Here is a 22,196-nt window from a genome sequence, read left to right on the forward strand (position 1 = left end):
TAATCAAGGAAGGAAAATAGTTGTACACTGAAAACTGCAAAGCACTGATGAAATAAATTAAAGCAGACAGCAATAAAAAAGACAGTCCAGTGATTGGAAGACTTAATATGTTAAGAGATCAATACTTGCCAAAGTGACCTACAGATTCAATGCAATTCCTATTAAAATTCTAGTGTTTTTGCCAAAAGAGAAACCTATCCTAAAACCAATATGGAATCTCGAGGGACTCCAAATAGACAAAATAATGTTATAAAAACAAAAGTACAAAGTTAGAGGTCTCACATTTCCTGATTTCAAAACTTACAATATAGCTGTGGTAATTAAAACAGTGTGGCACTGGCATAAAGCCAGATATAGACTGATGGAATAGCATGAGACCAGAAATAAACTCTCACATGTATGGTCAAATGATTTTCTGCAAGGGCACTGAGGCCATTCAGTGAAATATGGGAGATAGGGAGTTTGTGATTAGTGGGGACAGAGTTTCAGTTTGGGAAGATTAGAGTTCTGGTGATGATGGTGGTGACAGTTACCCAACAATGTGAATATATTTAATGTCACTGAGCTGTATACTTAAAAACAGTTAAAAATAATTTGATGTTGTGTATATCTTACCACAATAAAAAATAATAAAGTAATTATGGCCAGAAAATTTTAAAAAGAAATAGGTTTGGTATGCCTTTTCCAAGTTTAAGAATGCTTCTGACCCACATTCCTGGCATGGTCTTCTTTACCACTCCATCCTCTCCCTCCACCACCTACTACAACTTGCTAAACCATTCTGCTAATCCCATCTTGCTTGCAGCTGCAGCACCATGTGGGTAATGTAGGCCCTTTCACCCTTCTGCCATTTCAGCACTGCACTGCCTCAGACAACACTGAAATACTGAAATAGAGGGATTTTTTAAAAAGACAACCACTGTAAACCCCTCCCACTGTAGATCTTAGGCAGTAGGGAAGAATGTGTACAGTCTGTGCAGGAAGGAGCCCCTCAACCCTTGGTCTGAGAGTTCACCCAGGACTGTTTCTGCTTGCTTTTACCTGGAGAGGTACCACCCTGGACATCAGGTGATCAAAATAAAGGTCCACTGCCTCGGTGAAGCCCTTGTAAGTTGTTCTCAGCCTCATGCCAGAGTCTTGGAGTAACCAGCTTGAACAAAAGGGGAGGAGAGTTAGTTTCACAGTCTGTGGGTTTGCTCGGGGCAGGATGATAGTGGAGTGAAAAGGAAGCAGTGTCAGGGTGCTCAGGAGCGTGCTGGGCATCCCTACGCCGCTACCCCCACCAGCCAGGCAGGAGACAGTGCCACCCGACCTGGGAGTGAGTGCAGCCCCAGCTCAAGCCCTGCACTTGGCACTGCACCTCGCCAAAGGACAGCAGCAGGGATAGGAAGTTTAGTCCAACTTCATGGCTCTATGTCAGGCTCCCGCTCAGAGAAAAACATTTTCAAGCAGCCACCTACAGTCTCATGACAAAGGGGTGAAGCCAAAGGGGCTAGGAGTCTCTGGGGCTGGAGAAGGGCACAGAAGTAAGCTTCCAGAGTCCCCCAGCCACAGTGCGAGTGGCCGGCCTCTCCTCATGCTGGCCCAGCGTCTGCGGACCACCTGGCCCCTGGGGCCACAGTGCTCAGCACAGCCGGGGCAGGAGCTGCTGAGCAAGAGGAGTGGCTCGCCCCCCACCGCGGCTCTGCTCTCCTTCCTCAGGAACACACAGCGTTAGTTCCAGGGCTGCAGTCAAGGCATCTTCCCTTCTCACCTGAAACCCTGAGAACACACTATCTAATGGGAAGTTCTGGCACATCTGTCATCCTGATTTGGAAGCCCTGAACAGGGTCAGAAATCTCCCACTGACATCAGGTAAAAGTGGACAAGGAGAGAGCAGTTCTCTCCGGATAGATACCCCCACATGCCACCTCCATAAAACAGGCCTAGTTTCTCATGCCCATGGGATTCTACTTGTTCCCAGGCATCCGGCTCAGCCTCCCCTGGGTGCCCAGGTGTCCATCCTGTATGTGACTAGGACCTTGATGGACAGGCACGGCCAGGGGTTGGTCTGAGCACAGAGCCTCCCTGCCTCTGAGCTAAGACTTAACCCTGTCCTCCTGGGCCGTGGCGGCTGAGCTTGAGGAGATTGCTGACACACAGATTTCTGATCCCCAGGTGGGTGGGATGCCACCCTGGCTGTGTGCTTGGCCTCCGTGAGGGCACTCCTGCTAAGCTGGACAGCACAGTGCCAGCAGTGATCCTGGGCTGGAGGAGGTAGAGATGAGCCCGTGCTCCCTAGAGAAGGGCTGGGTTGTACCCGAGACGAGAGAGAAAACAATGCCCAGGCTGGTGGCTGCGCTGCAGGAGGCCATTCCCAGAGGAGCTGGCACGGCAAACAGGATGGTTCTTCCCTCCTGGGGCAGCACGGGGTGGGGGAGGGCGGGTCCGACCTCAGGAACACTGTGAGGTTGGGAAAGATTATGCCTGCTAACAGGAAATACTGGCAATAGCCAGAAGGAAGAATGAGTGTGGTGCCAGGTGCCTTCTGTCCAGATTTCTGCTCCAACCACAGAGCACTCTCTTGACCTCCATGGAAGCTATACCTCCTAACATAATTGAGGAGGGCCTAAGATTTCAAGATAAAAGAAAACAAAAACAATAATTTGTTTCTCCTACATGTTATCAAAATATTTGGGCTTTAAACAAAAAATGCTTGGTAACATCCCTAAGCGACAGACAGGGCAGATTTGACTTTTCCCATTTTGTAGAAAGGTCCAGAGCAGACAGACAACCTGACAGAGGTCCCAACCCCATAGCAGAGCCCAGTGAGGTGATGTGCCTGAGGAGGGCCAGCCCTGCTCCTGCGGCCCACCACATACAAGCCACATGGAATTCGACAGAGCCCATTGTGATGACATGTTACCTCTGGGTACCACTTATTTTGAAAAGGAACTTCATTACAGAATGAAAACTATATTTGAATAGCAAATTACACCTATGTTTCTGATTAGTGTTTTGCACAACTTTACAATACAATTCAAGCCACAGCCAGAGCCTCTCACAGCCCTGCTCACCTGGGCAAGCCCCCGAGGTCGATCTCACTGCAGATGTAGGGGCCTGGACGCAGGATCACCCACAGCCCAATCTCTGCTGCCATCAGCACAAAGGCCCTGGGTGGGTCGGGAGGAGGGCAAGGTCAGCAACTCACACATCAGAGCAGAGGATTGGCAGGGGCTGCCTAGCTCCTCTCCTCACCTGCCCTCCTCCCTGAGCCAGAGACACTGGGCAAGTGGAGGGAAGGCCACAGCCCCTTCCCCAGCTGAGCAGGGAACCCCTACACCAGGCCACAGGCCAGAGGCCCTGGGTGCTGGGCGCTCACTCCCTCCCAGCCTAGGACCATCTGTGCAGCCACAGTGGGGGCATGAAGAGGAAGGGCATCAGGGCACGGGTGATCCTAACAGTGAACCTGACCCCCATGGCCTTGCTGCCCTAGAGGGGTACCCCGTCCCCTCCCGGAGCTGGACGGACCACACTACAGAGGAGGATCCGACGGGATGAGGCACCTTGGGCTGCAGCGGAGGGACTGAGCTCGGTGGAGGCAGGCCCAGAGCCCTGGGAGGAGCAGGTTCATGGCCAGAGAGCCCCTGCATCCTGGGGGCAGAGCCCTTCACAGCATTCTGAGAACAAGCTCCATCCAGACCTGCCTCTCTCCAGTTCTCAAAGCAGAGCCAAGATGCCCCCATGGCCACTAAGTTGCCCCCAGGAGCCACCTCTCTGCCTCCCGCCCCAGGCAGGTCCAGATGCAGCCACAGCACATACTCCAGGTCCAGGTTCCCAGAGAAGTCAAATTTGCCTCTTTCTGGCTCATGGAGGTTCCACGGAACATAGCTGTAATCGGGGAGAGAAGGCATGAGCTTTTAATTTATTACATATTATCTCACAGATTACCTTCTTTATCCCTAAAACCCATTATGGTGGTGGAGGCTGCATTTCCTTAGGTACACTGTCTTAATGGTCTCAGGCAGGAACCACAAACTAATTGAAGAGATTGAGGGACCCTAGAGAATCCAGGGCCAGTCTCTGGGGGACTAGGACCTTGTCTTCTTAGAAGGGAGAGAGGCTGACAAAATTTGAGTGACACATAAGATATGACCACAGGTCAGCTTGAGCATGCGCTCCCCCCACCTCCCTCCCTCCCTGCCCCTCCTTCTCTCTCTTCGTCAGAGGAAAGAAGTAACTGGACAGGAAAAACAGTTGAATGCAAAGTAAAAGAAAGCCTCAAATATCTGTCCTATCGCTAGTGAAGCACATAGAATTCCAAAACCTGTAACAGAATGGAGGGTCTAACTCTAAAGAGAAGAAAAGGAAATGAAGCAAGTTCTCTAAGGGGCAGAGGTGTGCAGCAACGTCTCATGATGGTGATGACGGCTGCTCCTCTGTGAAACTCCACTGAGCCTGGCTTCTGGCCGAGCCCTCTCCCACTGCAAAGACTATGTGCACGGAAAAGGAGGCCAGGCTTGCTTGCTTTCAATTCAACTTAAAGAGTCCCAAGTTTAAGCAAATATATCCTTTTTTATAGGGCAGAATGTTTACCCTGCAGTATTCCTACAAGCTTCAAGAATCCTAATGTGTGAAGGTACCTGCATGATCAGAACTTACCTATGCAAATAAGTGGATCATTTTATAATCTTTCTCAAAGTTATACACATTTGTTCTACAATGGAGTCATAGCTCAGACCATTCCTGTAACCCTTTTGTCTTCAAAGTCAGCTCATAACCACCCAAGAAAATGCATGTCCTTGATTTGTAATCACATATTTTTGCCTGGGAACAGAATAACCCAGCCTGGTAACACACTTTGTTTCAGAGACTTAGACCCAAATATCTGTTGGTAATTTTGAAAAATAAATCCAGGAAGAGATTGGGATTTTTCGTAACTGAGCACATTTTTTGATTTATATGTTCAACTTATTCCTGAGTGTCAGCCACATGCAAGTCCCTGTGCTAGGGACTAGGGTGAAAGCCGTGACATTCTGAAGGTAATGCTAACAAGGAGCACGGACCACTGCTGACAGCTTCTCAAGGCAGCTGTTTGGAAGAAGACTACACTTATTTGCTATATAAATTGGGGGGTGGAATGCTTGTCAACAAAATAGTTCATGATAACTTAATCACCTCCTTTTGTATATGTTGCTCTTTCTGCTCCTCTAGACCTTACCCATTTCCCATCTTTCCATCCCTACGAATGGGAAGCTGCAGGGATTAGGGAGAGGGGAGACTTACTGGGTAAGGTCTAAGCCAGGACACCGTAGCAGAGGGGACAGGCTACTTGTTCCTCCTATATTTTCCTCACAAAGCTCGGCCCAAAGATTCCCTTTAGGGGCTGCTCAGGTTTGGGATCTTCCTGCCAGGGGCAGCCCTGGACACAGGTGCAAGGAGCCCCACAGGGTGACGAGGCAGGGGGCAGGGGCCGGCCGCACTCACGTGGTAAGGGTGTTTAAGCCACAGGCTTTCATCTTCAGTAAGCGGTCCCTCCAGTATTCCTTGGGCACACGGAAATAGTGCACAGAGCCCCCGAAGATCCAAAAGGGGGAATCCTCCAGCACAAAGTTTTGGCCTTTGGCCTGCAGCCCTGTCTGCCGGTGCCTTAGCCACGGGAGGATCAGATTCCGCCAGTCCAGCCTGCAGAGGGAGGGCAGTGGGGAAGCTTGGAGCTTCAGCAGCGAGCAGGAGCAGAGTCTTAAGAGAGATTAGAGATAGGCTTCCCCTCCCCGACAGACCCCCAGCATTCCTTTCCAAAGAGGGCCTTCTTCCAAGGCATTCACCCTCCAGCTCGGCCAAACTTTGGAAAGAGTCCTTCTACAGCCCCGCTCACACACGTGGCCCCGCTGCTGAGAAGAGCACGCTGGGGCTGCGGTCAGAACAAGACAAACACACATTCAGCATGGAGACTATGTAGTAACAGGACGGAGGGAACGGAGCAGGCCCCACACGGGAAGGTGTTCCCAGTGCACTGAGAACGGCCTCCTGCAGCCGGGGACTGGGTGGTGGAGGGGTGGGGGCCTCAAGGAAAGGTGCGGCGCGACTCCCGTGGCCTCCCGGTTCCTACCACGGCCAGCTCTGCCGGCCACTACACATCACAAGGCAACTACTTGAGAGAGTGCCTCTGAGCCGCCTCATGGTCACTGGTGCCCGGCTCGAGATGCAGATACCTGGAATGAGGTTAGAAACAGCACCTATTTGTCGGCCAAATTTCCAAGTTTTAATTCTAAACTAAAGATTAAATGTTAACCAAGAGTTAATCCAGCCTGACAGAGAGCCCCACCAGGGAGGGCTGTTGGAAACTTTCAGTTCCTGAAAAAGCACCTCTTGGTGTTTCCTGGGTTGGGCAAGGGGAGCCCCTCAAAATGATCCGGTGACTCAGTGCCCCCGGGATTCCATCCCCTCCTTTCCCACCCTGTCTCCTAAAGGCCACAAGAGAACACCAGCAAGAGATGCTGTGGGGACCAGGAAAGTTTCCAGTCAGGAACTTAGGAAAGTGGGAGACAGAAGACACCAGCATGAGTCTGGGGCAAAAGCTCATTTTAGTTGGGGCCTTCTCCACACCCACTTTTTCTTACCATTCCTGACATTGTTGGGCATGCTGTCAGCAGGGCTCCTATGCACAGAAAAACTCCCCGAATGGCCTCTGATCTTCTGCTTATCTTGTAGCACTGGCCAACCCGGCACCCCTGGGAGATGTGTTCTGGCTAAGGCCCAACTCAGCCACTCAATCAACACTGAAGCACACTGGCTGGGGACTGTCTTCTCTTAGAAGAAACACACATGTGTGAACCAAAAGAGGACTGGGAGCAGCAGTCTTGACTGTGGATTCAGCAATTCTCTGCATCTTCAAAGGGGGGCTCCTTCACACAGCTTCAGCCAGCCACGTGGACCCACAGTGTACATCGTGAGCATAGGGCACACGCATGTCACACGGCCCATAGGTGCTTTTCCCGTGTGCTCAGGGGATGCCCCTCCCACCTGCTCTCTCTCCATCTCTGCCACAGCACCGGCACACCTACACCATAAAGCAGCCAGAACCCTGCTATTACTAGGGCTGCCATTCTAACGGCATTTCGTGAAAGTCCACTGCAACCTGCCTGTGCTCCTCGGGAAGCTCACTCCATCCAGACCACACACTTTACGGCCCCTATAAGGAATGCTGATACATACAGTCTTCTCCACCTCATTGCACTCAGATAATTACAGTTCAGTGGCATGAGTGCTCCTACAGGGCACACGAAAATATGGGCAGAGGCAGCTTGTGGGCGAGTAAGCTGTACAGCCACACAGGGCCGTGCACTCAGAAGGCCCTCTTGCAATGAGCAGTAAATAAGCCATAGAGATCTAATATGCAGTACAATGCATATAGACAATAATACTGTACTATAGTCATGTGATATTACTATAATGCACTATTGTAATACATAGACGATTAAAAGGAACACCTTGTACACCTTAAAAAATAATTTTTTAAAGACCCCACACATTTCAGATACTCTGTCATCTCCATTCTGAAATTCTTAATACTTTATAAACAAGGGCCCCACAAATTAGGCAGCCAGGCCTAGTGATAGCAGAGGACAGTAGCAGAAATATGTAGGTAATTGCTGAATGAATATATCTGAATTATTCAGGTGGAGTCAGAGAAGGCTTCATACAGAAGATGACATTCCCCTGCATCTTGAAGACAGGGCATTTCAGAAAGCAGAGGAAATTTGGGTCAAAGCATAAAAAAGTGAAAGCCTTTGTACTCAGGGAGTGGCCAACACACGGGTTGGAAGGCTGCACCACGGCTGCCGCAGACCGGAGCCCTCAGCAGTGTTGGCCTGGGGCTGGCACTCACCGCAACCGCTACTCGTCTTCCTGAGATCAGTGCACAAACTGAGGTACTTTTATAGCAATTGGAGTAATTCTGTGCCTGCTAACACCAATTATAAAAGGCTGGGCATGTATTTTGCATATTTTTTCTCTTCATTTCCTTTTCCTAATAATGTGTTTTCCTTGTATTTTATAAGGTAACAGATTGGAAAGTTCTATGAAAAGAAGTAAATGAAAATGATTCTTCCCCGCAGACAGAATGAGAAGTATTGCTCTAGACGAGAAGCAGGGATCTAGCCTCAGACAGCTGTGATCACAGAGGTGGGGACAAGCACAGGGCCAGCGCCATTTACCAGACAAAGGCCCTGATGCGGCCAGAGACACAAGAGGGGGAGGGCCCAGGGCAGGGCGGAGCCACAGCTGCCGCCTGCCGGAGCCTGGGCTGCAGCGGGTCACCTGGGACACTTGCAGAACTAACCAGTGCTGAGGCCCACCCCTGGCCCAGTGGACTGTCTCTGGAGGGGAGGCACAGGCATTGGTAGTTTCTAAAGCTCCTCCAAAGATCCTGACAGGTAAAGCTGAGAGCTGCCAGCCAAGGATGAGTTTCATAAGAGGAAGCGGGGCCAGGCTGGGGGCCCTGGATGGAGAGAGACAGGAAAGTCGGGTGCCAAGGAGGCAGAAGGTGCCACAGCCATCACTGACCCCTGGGACTTTGTCTAGGCCACTCAGGGGCACAGGAAATTATCATTACCTGCTCTTTCCTACTTCTCACAGTCCCCAGGACCCAAAATGTATGCTACCACACTGCAGGATGGCAATTCTGCAACATTATCGCTGAAACAATCATTTGCAGATAACCCAGGAATCCAACCATTATTTTCTTCTCTAAAGAGTAAAGTTGCAGATGCTGAGTGACTTATGAATGGTATTTTAGAGTACAACTCTTCCCAAGGACCACCCAGATGGGGAGGTGGAGACAAAAACAGCATCTGCAGGAGGAGGCCGGGCCCCGTCAGCAGCGCAGTCGCCTTGGCATGGCGGCACTAGCTCTGTGCACCACAGTCTGTCTCTGTGACACAGGGCTAACTTCTGTCCTAACTGCTCAGAAAGGCTGCTGTGAAGATCAGATATAAATGAAACACTCTGTGATGTGCTGTACAGGAATTGTGTTGCTATCCAAAATAAGTTTATTTTAGCACTCTTTGCATATTAGAGAGAATAGGCTCCATGGGATTTTTTGTAATGTCCCTATTATGGAATGATCCCATTCTTTCCCATTTAATTTAGTGTCTAATTATATTTTACGTGCTAGACTTTGTGCCAAGCCATCTTCTTACAACCTCTAAAATTTTACAATGAAAGATCTGTCCACTGAAATCCTGCCAGACCAACCCAGACTCTTGGCCAGGGGTCTGCAAATCCCAGCTGCAGGCCAAATCCACCCTGCGTCCTGCCTTTGTGCAGCCTGCAAGAATGGTTTTCACATTTTTAAGTGGTTGAAAAAAATTTAAAAAACAGTAATTTGGGGCACAATAATTTGGGACCCTCACATTTAAATGTCTATAAATAGTTTTATTGGCACCCTGCCATGCCCATTCATTTATGTATTATCTGTGGTTGCCCTGGACACCATTCATTTGCTGCAGTAAATGTTCTATGGTCTGCAAAGCTGAAAACATTTACTATATGGCCCTTTAAAGGAAACTTTGCAGACTCCGCCCTAGAGGATGAGGCCCTGGATACTAAAAGGAGGCCCCCGAGGCCACTGTCTGGGCCTCCCTAGCCAGCCCCTTCCTCTGGCTCTTCCTGCTGGCCCTTTCCTTTGGCTACAAGCTCCTGACTCCCCTGGCTATATCTGAAGGCACAGGAGTTTGGCCTCTAGCTTTTGACCATATCTGCTCCAAAGAACACACTCTGCCTTCATGCTCCAGTCTCCAGGCTCACGGCCTCCAGGCTCTCCCAGAAGACACCCTTCCCTCTGGGCTCTCACCAGGCTAGAATGAGGAACAAATGGATGGACAGATCTTTTTCTTAATAACAGGGGCATATTGACAGTCCAGTGGTGAAAACACACACACACACACACACACACACACACACACACACAATCTGTTTTGAAAGATGGCAAGAATACAACTTAGCAATCACTCCGCCAGGTAGCAATCCTTATTCATTAGGCAAACTTCCATAGAACAATCTACAGTTTGTCACCAAGCTCACATTCCACCAATCCTAACTTTTGTTTATGACTCTGGCTCCCAAATGTTGTGAGAGCCTCCCCTGCTACCCCCACAAAGTGCAGAGATATTGAAGGTCACTCTCTGTGACCGCCTTATTCTAACTTGGTTCCTGCTAGTAACACACACTTCTGAATCTGTCCCCAAGTTGATGACTAATCATTAGGAAACCTCCTTCCGGGTTTCCGTCTCCAGATGTGGTCTGCACCTGCACAGTATCTTATCTGGAGATTGTTAGAAATGCGGAACCTCAGGCTCTCTCTGAGACCTACTGAATCAGAATCAACACTTTAGCCAGAACACAAGGTGAAAGTTTGAGAAGCATGAATCTGTACCTTCTCCTCTCATATATGTGTATATAGTCTCTTCCTGGATAGAGCTTTACTTTGCTAGTATCTTTAAAGCCTATCATTTCTCGATTCTTTTTAAATTTCCTCTCAATGCTTATTAAGAGGCATGAGATTAACACTGCAAACAGCAAAAGCTAGCTCTTACCAAATTCCAAATTCTGGAGAATTCAACTGAAAATTTTCTGGCAGACTACTAGATGCGCTTTTAATACATTAATAAAAAGGATGAATTCACTGATAAAGTGAGGATGATAAATGTTGGGTTTCACCAGGGAATTCACTCTGGGAAAATGAGATGATACATGTTAGAACTTCATAAGTGAGGAAGCCCCAAGGAAATGGTTATTAATACTGAAATAATCTTTAGAGCCAGTGACCATGACACTGATCATAACCTCCACAATGTCCTGAATAACTAACTCAGTAACAGTAAGATAAGGGAAACATAAACTGTATGGTAACATCAGGTCAGAGAGACTTCCCTTCCAATTAAGCTTGTTACCAAGGAGCTAATCAAATCCTGAGGAGGCCCTTGTTTCTGTTGCTTTTCCTACATCAGTTCATTCATGATGAAACATGTTTTTCTGATGATACTGAGGGCATCTGCCTCTTTCTAGCTGGAGCTTATATTAACCCCTTCCTCTGGAGTTTCTGTTGTCTTGTATCTTTGCTTCATTGTAGAATAAGTAAATGTTCAGTCCAAAAATCAACTGAAGAGCAGGACTTGGTCCCTGCCCTACCTGACCCTGGGGTGGCTCTGCTCAGAGCCTGGCTCTGTTCAGTATTTGCAGGGCTTAAGATGACATGGGAATGCCCTCTGGCATGGCTGGAAACGTTTCAGACCTGTTATGGTCAGCACCCTCATTCCGGGAAGAAACAGGACCTGTCTCTTCTCTGTGGCAAGGTTCCTGCATCCGTGTCAGGATCCCTGATGGGGCCTCATGCCACAAGACCTCTGCGTTCCTACTGCTGCCATCTCTTCTCACTGGTGTTATAGGCTATGCAAGCTATAGACATCACAACAGGTTCTAATGGAAACACTGAGTGGAGGACCTGGGCCCAAGAGCCCTACAGGGAGCGGCTCTCATGGGTTGGGGACTGGTGAGGGAGAAGAGCTAGAAGAACCAAGCAGATTGTACTCTATACAGCTGACCCTTGGACAATTGGGATTAGGGCCACTGACATACAACTTTTGATTCCCCCCAAAACTGAACTACTAATAGCCAACTGTTGACCAGAAGAAGCCTTAATTGATAACACAGATATTGTATGTTATGTATTAAATAGTACATTCTTACAATAAAGTAAACTAGAGAAAAGAAAATGTTTTTCAAATTGTTGCAAATCTCCAAAAAATTTCCAATATATTTATTGAAAAAATCTGTATGTATGTGGACACACATAGCTCTAATCCGTGTTTTTCAAGCATCAACTACACTTATCAGTGCAGGGGTTCACACGACAGAGAGAGCAGGGCAGGCGCCATTCAGGCTGGAAGTCACTGGACACAGGCAAAGTGCCGTGTGGGTGTTTTAGAATGGGAAAGGGTAGATGAGCAAGTGACAGGCTTAGAGCCTCTTTTGTGTGGAACGGGCCTGGGAATTGGTTCTTGGCCTGCAGAGAGGGTCATACAGGGCAGCTGGGTGGCAGAAGACCCAGCCAGCAGTTGGCCTGCAGCAGAGACCAGGCAATGCTCACACCATGTTAAGCTGGCCAAGGGTGTTGACCCTGGTACATGAGGGGGAAAACTGCAGGAATAATCCTTCAATTCCCAGAATGTAAGTCCTTGCAGGTCCCAAAGGTTGGTTATTTTGACATTACACATAATGCCTACCTGCTGATCTAAGGTGATGATTTACAAATCAAATTTCCAGGTGCACTGTGACCCTCCTAGAGCTACCCCAAGCAAAGTTGCAACTGAGTCTGGGTGCAGGACATTATAGTAAAGTTGCTGACCAGGAAACACTCATGTGTTCATTCATCCAAGTGGGCATGCCAGAGGCCATCATTAAGATGGTAAATATATTAAACTGCCCAAAGACATCATCACACATACAATGACTTCACTTGATCTAAAATGCAGATTTCTATTTCTTATCCTTAAGATTCAGATGTGGTTATAGGCTCCCATAAGGTCTAACATCCTTGGACATCCCATTCTCCTGAACTATTTACTTGGGGGCATTTCAGTCTTACCAGTCTTCACCCTGTGCATCCCTCCCTCAGCAGGGGAGTCTGGATAGGGAAGGAACTATCCGCACTTTGGCCCAGGTCGGTACCTTAATGCCTTTACTCCAGAATCATGTTTCCTAGATCAATCCTTGAACCCCAATAACCTCAGACCCAGGGAAGTAGAACTCTGTGTCTGCATCTGGCCCAGGTACCTGGATGTTCTCCTTGGCCTGGGCCCAAAGCTCTGGGCTCCTGCTTTGCTGGGAGAGGCATTAAATATTGCCAGAGTGCTTGGACCACCCATTCCAAAATGAGCAAGCACACTCATTTGCAGAGATGCAAAGCGATCTTGCAGCATCTGAAGGTCCATGGCACTACTGCAATCTTAGCACCTTTGTCCCTTCCTCTGAAAAGGCTACTAGGGAAGCCAGCATCTGGTTCAGCACCCAGGCTCCGCACATCAGGCCCAGTGGCTCCTATGAGGCCCGGGGATATGCTGGTGCTTCAGGTGGCAACATTTTCTAATTATTGTAGAAAGTTGGTATGTGAGTAAGTTTTTACTAGAACAAAACCTTGAAACCCAATCATGAAATAACAAAAATCTTCATTCATAATTAGCCCCATAACATCAACAAAGGGTGTCCTGATGTTATGGGACAGTATACTTTCACTATGGGAAAAATTTCCACTGACAGCATCATAGATAGAAAAAGTATTATATCTCAACTTGGGAGAGGTGAAAAATCTCTAGATAACCCAAAGAGCTCTATTGACAACAAGACTGATCTTGGAGATGATTGTGGAATCAGAAAGAAATGATTTCAGGAAACAGAGGACAATATAAATATGTTACATATTTTTTTAATTCACTGCATAGGACTTATCTACACAGATATAAGAGATGAGCTAGTTCTTCCAAGATACAAAGAATCTATACAAATACATAGATTAAACAGAATTTCTCTCTCAGGCTGTAGAGCTCAGAACCTTCTTCACAGAAAATAGAATGTGCTGTTTTACTTACTTATTTTAAATGTCTATCTCATATGGTCAGTGAATCCATGTACATACATCTAACAGATACTGCAATTATTTTTGCAGTAGCTAAAAGATTGTAAACAATCAATGTCCATCAATAGGGGGCTGTTTAAATAAATTATGTGCCTAATGGACAAACGGGGAAATATGTATATAGCTGTCTTCTTGTATTTATGGACAGAATACCCCTGAGAGAGACCATTATTGGTAATCACCTTTGGTTGGGGGTAGAGGGATACTAGGGGCCAGGATGGGGGCTTTATACTCCCCTTTATATTATTCGAATATTTCCTCCTTTCTATGTTACCTACTAACAAAATTTTTCAGGAAAAACACAATATATTATTGAAAGGAATAACCCATCAACTGTCCTGCTGAGTGAGGGAGGATATAAGCAGGAAGTGTCAACTAGGAGTCTCTACAGGGCAGACCCTCATCTAGAAACATTTGCTTCCTTACCATGAGTCTCTTTTTATTCTTATTTTATTTTATTTTATATCCCACCTTCTATCCCAGGAGAAGTTACACAGTGGGAACTCTTTTTCAGTATGGCCAGAGTAATAAACTTAAAAAAAAGATAAAACTGAGTGGAGAGGAAGCAGCAAATATTCCTACACCAAAAATAACTCTGCAGGATGACGGTGGATGAGGAGGGAGCCCTGGATGCTAGAGTCCTTCTCAGGCACTAAATGTTCTGAAAAGATTTCTTGAAACTCTAGCAACCTCCTGAATCTTCACCAGAAGAGCATTCAAGGCACTATACTGGAACTCTGAGTTGTTTCATCAAAGTGCTTTTATTTCACTTGCTACTTCCTTGACCTAAGGTAAAGAAAACACTTTGGCAAAGCAATCCTGAGAAAGAAGAATAAAGTAGCGGGGATCTCACTCCCCAACTTCAAGCTCTACTATAAAGCCATAGTAATCAAGACAATTTGGTACTGGCACAAGAGCAGAGCCACAGACCAATGGAACAGACTAGAGAATCCAGACATCAACCCAGACATATATGGTCAATTAATATTTGATAAAGGAGCCATGGACATACAATGGCGAAATGACAGTCTCTTCAACAGATGGTGCTGGCAAAACTGGACAGCTACATGTAGGAGAATGAAACTGGACCATTGTCTAACCCCATATACAAAAGTAAACTCAAAATGGATCAAAGACCTGAATGTAAGTCATGAAACCATTAAACTCTTGGAAGAAAACATAGGCAAAAACCTCTTAGACATAAACATGAGTGACCTCTTCTTGAACATATCTCCCCGGGCAAGGAAAACAACAGCAAAAATGAGTAAGTGGGACTATATTAAGCTGAAAAGCTTCTGTACAGCAAAAGACACCATCAATAGAACAAAAAGGAACCCTACAGTATGGGAGAATATATTTGAAAATGACACATCCGATAAAGGCTTGACGTCCAGAATATATAAAGAGCTCACACGCCTCAACAAACAAAAAACAAATAACCCAATTAAAAAATGGGCAGAGGAACTGAACAGACAGTTCTCCAAAAAAGAAATACAGATGGCCAACAGACACATGAAAAGATGCTCCACATTGCTAATTATCAGAGAAATGCAAATTAAAACTACAATGAGGTATCACCTCACATGAGTAAGGATGGCTGCCATCCAAAAGACAGAGAACAACAAATGTTGGCGAGGCTGTGGAGAAAGGGGAACCCTCCTACACTGTTGGTGGGAATGTAAGTTAGTTCAACCATTGTGGAAAGCAGTATGGAGGTACATCAAAATGCACAAAACAGACCTACCATTTGACCCAGGAATTGCACTCCTAGGAATTTACCCTAAGAATGCAGCAATCAAGTATGAGAAAGATCAGTGCACCCCTATGTTTATCGCAGCACTATTTACAATAGCCAAGAATTGGAAGCAACCTAAATGTCCATCGATAGATGAATGGATAAAGAAGATGTTTTACATATACACAATGGAATACTACTCAGCCATAAAAAAAAGGGCAAATCCAACCATTTGCAGCAACATGGATGGAGCTGGAGGGTATTATGCTCAGTGAAACAAGCCAAGTGGAGAAAGAGAAATACCAAATGATTTCACTTATCTGTGGAATATAAGAACTAAGGAAAAACTGAAGGAACAAAACAGCAGCAGAATCACAGAACTCAAGAATGGACTAACAGGTACCAAAGGGAAAGGGACTGGGGAGGATGGGTGGGTAGGGAGGGATAAGGGGGGGAGACGTAGGGGGGTATTAAGATTAACATGCATGGGGGGGTAGGAGAAAAGGGAGGGCTGTACAACACAGAGAAGGCAAGTAGTGATTCCAGAACATTTTGCTATGCTGATAGACAGTGACTGTAAAGGGGTTTATAGGGGAGACCTGGTATAGGGGAGAGCCTAGTAAACATAACATTCGTCATGTAAGTGTAGATTAGTGATACCAAGAACAAAGAAAAAAAAAAAAGGGCAGTTCCTGTGTGGTAACCTCCAACGAGTTCTACACAAGGGTATAAAGGGCATATAAAAGTGTAGGCAAAGGGTCTGTTTGTGTTTATACAGAGGATCAAAGCCTAACTGGGCTACTCTGAAAATGAACTAAGATACTATATGAAAAAGAACTTCCAACATCAGCACTCTCTGGAAGACTCATGCCAGAAGATGATCATCAAAAAATCCCAACAAAGATCCACGCACTGCTAAAGCTGTAGATGCACTCATCCCACCAGTTCCTGGACTTGCCATGGGAATGAGGAAGGAGATATCTAAGCTGGCCTGTGCATACAGTAAAACAACAAATTTGACTAGATCTATACTGTTGGAACTCAACCAAGAATTAGGAGAAGTGCAAATTGTAGCGATCCAAAATCTTACAACTACAGACTATTTACTATTAAAAGAACATAAGGGATGTGAACATTCCTCAGGAATGGGTTGTTTTAATTTGTCTGATTTCTCTCAGACTGTTCAAGTTCAGTTGGACAATATCCACCATATCATAGATAAGTTTTCACAAATGCCTAAGTTGCCTAACTGGTTTTCTTGGTTTCACTGGAGATGGCTGGTAGTTACAGGTATGCTTTGGTTATGTAACTGTACTCCTATTATGTAAATGTGTGCGCGCAATTTAAGTAGTAGCTTAAAACCTATACGTGAAGTTACTCTACAAGAAGATATGTCAAAGAAAAAATCAATCTTCCCATGTTTTCTTGCGCCTGCTACTTCTATAGCTTTTCTTCTTCCTTCCTAATTACAACCCTTAAATAGAATTCGTGCCTCATATCAAATTTACCGAGTATCATAATTCTTCCAAGTGGTAAAGATACTTCAAGACAAATGCTGGGCATAGAAGCTACAGGGCATAAATATGCAAAGAAATAAAAAGCTAACCATTTCAAACAATAAGTCTTCTCTCTCACTTACCAACTTTACATTTCCCTCTATGGCCCCGGAAGATGACTGGTTAGCCAGAGACGGGTCAGATTCCTCAAGGGAGGAACAACCTAAGACAGGCACAGTCGCAGGGGGGTCATCAGGTGAGAAATTGGGGATCAACAGAGGTGAGGCTTAGAACCTCACCCCCCCGTTCTGATAGAAATCTTCTGCATACGTGGATGTTTTATTGCCCTTGTCTAGCCTGGATTAACACATAGTCTACAGGCACACACTTGATCATCTACATTTGTTCTCTTATAACACTAAACTATGTTTTCTACCTTTATCTTGTATCTACCTACCACTTCAGCATTTTATTAAAAATAATAATAATAAAGAGAGAAATGTGGTATCCACATATAAATCAAGTATAAAAATCAAATGAGTATTCATATTTGAACTGACTGTTTATAGTTCATAATGCATGAGCAAAACCGAAGGTTTCTGTGATGACTGCCCTTGTACTGTTCACCATGTAACTTATTCACTATGTAAGAATTTGTTCTCCATGTAAGAACTTGTTTGTTATGCCTCAGAAGATTGGAGACTGACGAAAATTAGGCTTGGGGTGGATTAATGATTGTGCATTGAGCATTGACTCCCCTATACAGAATTTTATTGTTGTTAACAACCATTTGATCAATAAATATGAGAGATGCCCTCAAAAAAAAAAAAAAGTATACACTTCCAATGGTAAAATAATAAGTAACCAGGATGTAATGAATATAGTCAAGATATTGTAACAGCTTGGTATGGTGATAGCTGGTACCTAGAATTGTCATGTATATAAATGTTGATCACTATGTTGTACACCTGAAACTAATGTAATGTAATACTGTGTGTCAACTACACTTCAATAAAAAAATAATTATCTACAAAAAAAAAAAAAAAAAAGGAAACACTTTGGGCAACTTTCTGATCTTCTGTTGCCAATGTTATGTAGCTTTTGCCCCAGTTTCCTGGCTGAGGCCCCCAACCAAAGGCGATTACCAATAATGGTCTCTCTCTCAGGGGTATTCTGTCCATAAATACAAGAAGACAGCTATATACATATTTCCCCATTTGTCCATTAGGCACATAATTTATTTAAACAGTCCCCTAGTCCTAGTCCCTTTAATCACAAATACACCAGTAATGTCCATGCTCTTGCTCCGAGACACCCTGGGCCCCCTCAGTGGGTGGCCAGCATGGCACTGACAGAATCCCAGCCAAATCTATCTTCCCAGAACAGGCGAACTCAGCCACCCTTCTCCTGACTGAGCACTGCCCAGGAGGCCATACGTCCCCACTTGTGTCAGAGAGGCTGCATCTACTGAAGGAGACACTTCCCAGATGCCGAAAACTTCACTTCTAGAAGATGAAAGGTACTATGTTCAAAGAGTTTGAACATTCCAGGAAATATGACTCAGGCCTCAAGCAGAGTTAGAACAGGCAAAGCTCATAAAATCAGTGACCTCACAGAAGCCCAAGAAGAGAGGTACAATTTGTCCACAAAGCCTTGGAAGAGAGGACGGGCCTAATTGGGATCAAAGAAAGTGACCCAGTCACACTGCGAAGCTGTCCACCTTCACTATGGGGAAGTGGATAGGTTCTCTTCCTTCCTGCAAGAGCTTGGGGTCTGCAATCCAGAAAACGCCAGTGCAGTGCAGTGAGACTTAGAGCTGAGCAAAGAGATGAACTTCCCTGTAAGGAAGCAGGATGCACATTGCCCACCTGGCAGCTTTCCTTTCTCCTGGCTTTTGCCAACTAACTAAAATCTCAGGTATGGGTTAATTGAATTATTGCTCAGTGATGCATTTATATTAAGGAAAAAAGTCATGAGTGGGAACAATGCCTTGATGATATCAAGCAGGCATTCTTTTGTTCATGGACTGGGAAGAGGAGAGGCAAGTGGCTCAAAGACACGGTTCACCTTGATACAAGCATTACAGGCTTCAAAACAATATGCTGAGTTAAAGAAGCCTGTACATACTGTAGGATTACATGTCTATAAAACTCAAGAAGTGCAAACTAATGAACAGTGGCAGAAAGCAACAGTTCAGTGTGTTTGGGGAGGGGGACAGCAAGATGCCAAGGGGCACAAGGAAATTTCTGGGGCTCATGGGGACTTTCACTACCTTAATTGTGGCAGTGGATGTATATGTCAAAACTTACCAAATTGTACATGTTAAACATGTGCAGTTTATTGCATGACAATTATAGTTCATTGAAGGTAATTTTTTAAAAAGACCAGGTTCAAGCTAAAAAACCGAAGGTTGAAACCTTCTTCAAAAGTCACCGTGGTCCTCCTATTTCTTGAACATGAAGTAATCCAACAGCTACAACTGACCATGAACCAGCTCAAGGTAAAGTTCGTGGAAAAAAAAAGACTGCAGCCAGCCACACACCCCTGCCTCCTGTGAAATAACTGCCTCCCGAGGCTCAGGAAAGGGGCTGACTCTGACAGCTCAGCTCCACAAAGCGGCAGCTGCATAGCCAGTTCCGACATGACCTATATTCCACCGGCCACATCCACATTCCCAACGTCAACTGGGAGAGGCCCCCACCTCCCACTCATTTAATAACTCAGTCAACATTAGAGTAAGGCAGGAAGAGGGACAACAAAGGGCATGTCCCTCTCTGGCCTCCAGTGGTGATCCTTGATGGCCAGCCCAAGCTACACAGAAGGAATTGGGTAGAGAGCCCAATATCATCAGGGTGATACGATAAAAAAGATGCTTAAAAAACACATATTGTACAGGACCCTAAAAGATGATCCTGAACTTGGTTCAGAGCTCCTCCGGCCTCTGTCTTACCTGCTGAGAAAGACAGAATAGTAGGAATAACAGTGGCCTTCCCAACCATTTCAAACTATTCCCATGGGCTTGAGTCACAGCTATTCATTCTCTGTTGCTGATCCCAGGAAACTCCATAAGCCCCCCACTGACTCCTACCGTGGCCACTGCACCAGGTAGGGACAACATTAACTCACTCATAGAAGCTCAGGCTTCTTCACAGCCAGTCAGCTGCCTGACACCTCATCTTCTGTCCTGTCACACAAACACCCAGCCTCCCTCCCACACCTTTTCCTGTGGACTATTAAGGTGTACAACCTGGCCCATCCCCAGCCCTGCAGTGCTGCCTGCCCCTCATAATGACCCATCTGAAACCCCCATGTAGACTGCTGCACCCTTGACCTGCAGCAATGAGCAAACCATATGCTCTCTGCGCACCTGTAGCCTTTGTCTCTGGGATGCAGGTTCCTTGATACCCTGTTGTGTGCCAGAGGTTCCCGCTGCCTCTTCTCTGAGTAATTCTTCCAGGGTTTGCATCAGCCTTGCTTTGGGAGGAAGGCTGAGTATCCCTCAAGAGCCAGGACCAGTTTTTAAAGAGGACTGGGTTAGAGATCACAAATGAGATGGAAAAGAGTCTCAAGAACACTTAGAGAAATAAAATGCTTCTTAGTTCTCTGGGCCCAGAGTGAGAAGAGAACCATTCCTTCTCCCAAACAGTATGACGGCATCCTCACTAACTCCAAAACAAAGACGAAATGAAACAAAAAAGACACCTAAAGTCTCAAAAAGGTGAAAATACAAAGTTTCTACATGTGTTCCTGTGGTAGCAAAAAACTTTCAGATACTTATCTCCATCTAAAACATCTCTATCTCCAGAGAAGTTCAGAGAAACTAAGAAGGGGGATAAAGAAGCAGCAAAAGATAAGGTGGAGGCATGGCATGCCTGTCCCCAGTTCTGATGGCTCAGACTTCAACTTCTTCAACATTAACTTTCAGTGCCAAAGCATTTCATAGTGCTGGTCTGCTTTCCCAGCAACACTGGGAGTTTTGAATATGAAAAATGCCAGGCATCGACCTGAAAGATCTGGTCAGGGCTGTAGAAGCCTATAAATAGATACAGTTTTTAAAAAGTATGGGCCAGGGCACTCACACAGCCTGTGGGTAAATCATTGTATCACTGAACACAACCACTTGCCACAGACAACATTTGGTAAGCAGGGGTTAGAAGGGGTGAGCTGGTGTCTGGTGAATGGTGAGCAAGTAGAGAAGGAAGACATTCTAGATCCGGGCAAATAAATTCAAGGCGGAGGAAGTGGAAGGCCCACGGGCCAGCATTGTCATGGCTGAGTTGGGCAGGCTGCACTGACCATAGCTGGGAGCACCGGCGCTCTGCTGGATAGAGAAGGCTCCCAGCAGGAGCGGTAGGAATTACGGGGACCTGGGAAACGAGTGGAGCCGAAGGGGCTCCCCAAGGCGGTCTAGAAGCGGGGCAGCGATGGGGCTGTGCCCAGGAGAGATCTGCAAGCTAGTGCTGCTGGCTTTCCCAGAGGCTGGGATTATCCAGGAGGAAAGCGGAGCCCGCATCACCAGCGTGGAGTAGGCATGGGGAAGCTCTAGGGCACAGACGCCTGGGGACTGAGAGGGCAGCGCCTAGTGTCTCTCAGAGAGGCCTGTGTCTCCAGGCGGGAGCAGAGTACCCAGGGGCACAGTGCTAGGGAGCTCCAAGAAAGATGAGGATAGAAGACTGATCCGTGCGAACTCGGGGTTCACGAGTGCCTGTAACTCGACCTGCTGGGGCTGTCCCTCAGGTGAGTGGGAGGCGAGGGCTGAAGGTGTAGAGGACTGGGGCCTCTGGGTCAGGTAGGAGCGGGGCGGGGTGCTCTCACCTGCGGAGCACCAGGAAACTCAAGATTACCAGCAGCAGGAGTCCCAGCGTGCGGCCCGGCCTGCGCCGGACGCTCCACATGGTCATCGCGCAGGAGCGCGTCCGAACTTGCTCCCACTGCAGCCCTCACTCTGCTGAGCTGGGTCTCAGCGCGGGGGCGGGGCCGCGCGCGGGTCGCCTGGGCAACTGGGCCGCGGCCCGCCCGGCCCGAGGTCGCTCATTGGCTGTGGCCCGGCCCTCCCTCGTGCGCTGGGCCCAGCAAGAACTAGCAGCGGGGCGGGGCCTCCAAGGGACCGGCGGGCCGGTGGGTGGTTCCCTTCGCGCAATACCCCCACCATCTCCACGGGGCCATCCTACGCTTGTCTCTCCACGGCCGCTCCGCCGTCTCCTCGCTCCCCCTGGCTCCCGCCTGCCTCCCGGGCTTCACCGAGGCGCTCCAGGTTGCCTAAGCTGTTTCTCTGCACGTGACGCGCAAG

General features: G+C 46.9%; 1 protein-coding gene across 5 annotated transcripts in view; it reads right to left on the reverse strand.

Annotated features, from left to right (window-relative positions):
* GLB1L2 (galactosidase beta 1 like 2) overlaps positions 1-21,873 on the reverse strand; it is a 41,168-nt gene extending 19,295 nt beyond the window's left edge. For all 5 annotated transcript variants that reach the window (XR_008993509.1, XM_057491137.1, XM_036879518.2 and 2 more), the window contains exons 1-5: positions 21,722-21,873; positions 5,467-5,664; positions 3,802-3,870; positions 3,057-3,152; positions 1,042-1,150 (exon numbers count right to left, since the gene is read on the reverse strand). Coding sequence is in view for 4 of the 5 variants with exons in the window: in XM_057491137.1 (XP_057347120.1) it covers positions 1,042-1,150; positions 3,057-3,152; positions 3,802-3,870; positions 5,467-5,664; positions 21,722-21,807 (558 nt within the window). In the remaining variant the exon portion in view is untranslated. The remainder of the gene's footprint in view (positions 1-1,041; positions 1,151-3,056; positions 3,153-3,801; positions 3,871-5,466; positions 5,665-21,721) is intronic.
* Positions 21,874-22,196: the final 323 nt, after the last annotated feature.

The sequence above is a fragment of the Manis pentadactyla genome, chromosome 13, assembly GCF_030020395.1.
Source record: "Manis pentadactyla isolate mManPen7 chromosome 13, mManPen7.hap1, whole genome shotgun sequence".
In the NCBI taxonomy this organism is placed as follows: Eukaryota; Metazoa; Chordata; class Mammalia; order Pholidota; family Manidae; genus Manis; species Manis pentadactyla.